Consider the following 2,581-nt stretch of genomic DNA (forward strand, 5'->3'; position numbering starts at 1 on the left):
GGCGGGGTACGAGGCCCTTGCAGGGCCCGCATGGGGGCTGAATGGGGGCTTGGTCTCACAGTAGATTCTGGAAGGTGCGTTCCTGGTAGCTCTGGTTGGTGACATAAGGCAGGTAGACCCGGCGGAAGTTGGAGGCATGGTTCAGGACCACGTCGCACACGTGGAAGGTGAAGATGTTGTTCTCAAAGTTCTCCTCCAGGTCGGAAAGGAACCTGTGCGGTATTCAAACAAGTCCGCTGAGGCTGGTGGGCCTTGAGTGAGCAGCTGGCTGACCTTGCTATACCTTGAGCTTGTGACACCTTCTGTTAGTACTGACTTCTAGCGACTGGCTCGGCTCCGTGACCCTCCTTATACACTAGTTTCCTCAGAGGCTGTTCTCAGTTTGTGTCCCTGCCCCCACCTGGACCTAACTGGTCCTCGTCCCCAGGGCACTGCAGGCCCACAGCACACCTAACTCCCACCCAGGAGACATTCCTCAATACTTTGTTCATCCACTAAGGGGTCTATCCGCCACCACCCTCTGCTTGCCCTCCCTACCCTAAGGCCGTTGGGAATCATGAAAGGAGCAAGGAGAGGGCTCCTGAGAAGGAAAATACTGCGGAAGGTTTACAGCTAGAGGCAGTGAGGCTGAGCGCGCAGTGTGTGGGGGAGCGGACCCTTACATGGTGCTGACGTCACGCACGTCCTGTAAACGAGAGAAGAGCCACTGCTGATCCTGGTTGGAAAGGACTGCCCGGAGCCGGGCTGAGTGCTGGAAGTGGTCCACAGCTATATTTAGACTGCGCAGGTATGAGGCCTCGGACACGATCAGCTCGAACTTGGCCTAGGAGGTTGGAGAGGAGGAAGATTCATTAAAAACATTCACTGAGTCCCTGATGCATGCCAGCCGCTGTGTCATGTTTTAGGTAGAGTGGTAAATAAGACAGATCCCACTGCAGCCCACAGCCATAATGGAACCCGATCTGATACAGGGGGAGGAAAAGGGCATTCGAAGCTGAGGGAAGAACATGTGCGAGCCCCCAAAGAACGTAAAGCCGCTGAAACTGAGTGTTTCTGGAACCTGTACTAACGTAGCGGCAGGAGATTAAGCGAGAGAGGCAAACAGAGACAAGGTCTGGAGGATTATGTGAACAGGGCAAAATGGTTTGGACTGAAGATCATGGGAAGACAAAAAGAGGCTTTTACGTAGGTGAATGACTTGATCAGATTTGTTTTTCATAAAGATATCTAGGAGCATGGCGTGGAGAAAAGACGGCCATGAGAGAAAACTTCTAGTAATTCCAGGTGAGAGACAAAGGCCTGAACGGCCACGGGCAGGGGGAGAGGTGGCCGAGTTCACGATTATTCAGAAAGGAGATTTACGAGGACGCGGTTATTTGCCAGGAAGGGGAGTTGAAAGAGCAGAAAGAGTCTCAGCTAATGCCTCAGTTTTTGAGTTTGGTAACTGGGTAAATGATGGGGTCACTTACTAAACCAGAGAACTTTGAAAGACAGACAAATTTAGGGGATGAAGGTGAGGTGGGGTTTGTGGAGGAAGAAAGGAAAGGGAATATTTGAAATGAGGTGGTGCAGCTGCGGTTTCATGGAAATAGTCCAGCACTTGAGAGCTGGGTCAGAGGTCCCAGCAGGAGGCACAATGCCTCGCGGCCTGCCCCCTAGCTGGGCCGGTCCAGGCATGCAGCTTCGAGGTAGATGGATGGAAAGAAAAGAGGAAGAAGACACACAAGCTTGGGTGACGGCTTGGACATCTGACGACCCGGTGGGTGACCCTCACACTCAGCACTGAGTGCGGACACCGAAGGTGCTTTTGCACCCTGGCTCTAACTTCCCCAATCCTATGACTTTGGGCGGCTCATTTAACCTCAATTTTCTTATCTTTCTGTGGCGGTCCAGTGATCCCATCTCGCAAAGATGTGACAGTCAACAGAAATGGAGTCAGTGCAGGTACTCTGTGGACCCAGAAGTGCTATTTAATGGAAGGGATCCGTGTGTACAAGCACAGAGGTTTGTCTTCTCGGAAACACGAGGCCAGGCCTGGCCCAAGGGCCCTGGACTTGAGAGTACGCTGGACTTGGAGAAGGAGGGCTGGGGTTCACATTCCCCTCCCCATCATTCGGGCTATAAATATGGGGCAGGTCGGTGATGAGTTCCTAAATGTGCTTCATGTGCTTGAAAAGCTGAGGTCAAAATAGGGGCCCCTTCCTGTGCTAGAAAAGTCTGAGCTTCAAAAAACCTAAAATTTAAACCTGTCTGTTCAACTTGGTTAAAACACTGTTTAATCCATTCATCCTTCTGGCCAAAATTTTACTCCTTCTCATCTCTAAAAAGGGGAGAATAGGGCACTGATATGTATCGAACTGTGTACCAGAAACTATGCTAAAGCTGGCTATGTGTTATTTCATTTAAACTGCAGCGCATCCCTAAAAGGTAGGCATTTATTATCCTCAATTTTCAGACGAGGAAACTGAGATTTAGGGAAGTTATATAACTTGCTGGAGGTTGCACAGCTAGTAAATGGTGATGCCAGGGATCAAACCCAGATTGGCCTGACTTGAAATTAAAGTAATAAACATTTCTCGAG

The 2,581-nt window shown here is 50.5% G+C and overlaps 1 protein-coding gene across 1 annotated transcript in view; it reads right to left on the reverse strand.

Moving 5' to 3' along the window:
• The window catches only part of ARHGEF5 (Rho guanine nucleotide exchange factor 5), a 47,191-nt gene that overhangs the window by 8,104 nt on the left and 36,506 nt on the right, over nt 1–2,581 (reverse strand). The window contains 2 exon segments of the mRNA XM_039861180.1: nt 1–212; nt 663–823. The exon segment at nt 1–212 is cut by the window's left edge and continues 107 nt beyond it. Coding sequence (XP_039717114.1) covers nt 1–212; nt 663–823 — 373 coding nt within the window.

This window comes from Pteropus medius, unplaced genomic scaffold (assembly GCF_902729225.1).
Source record: "Pteropus medius unplaced genomic scaffold, Ma_sr-lr_union100, whole genome shotgun sequence".
Lineage (NCBI taxonomy): Eukaryota > Metazoa > Chordata > Mammalia > Chiroptera > Pteropodidae > Pteropus > Pteropus medius.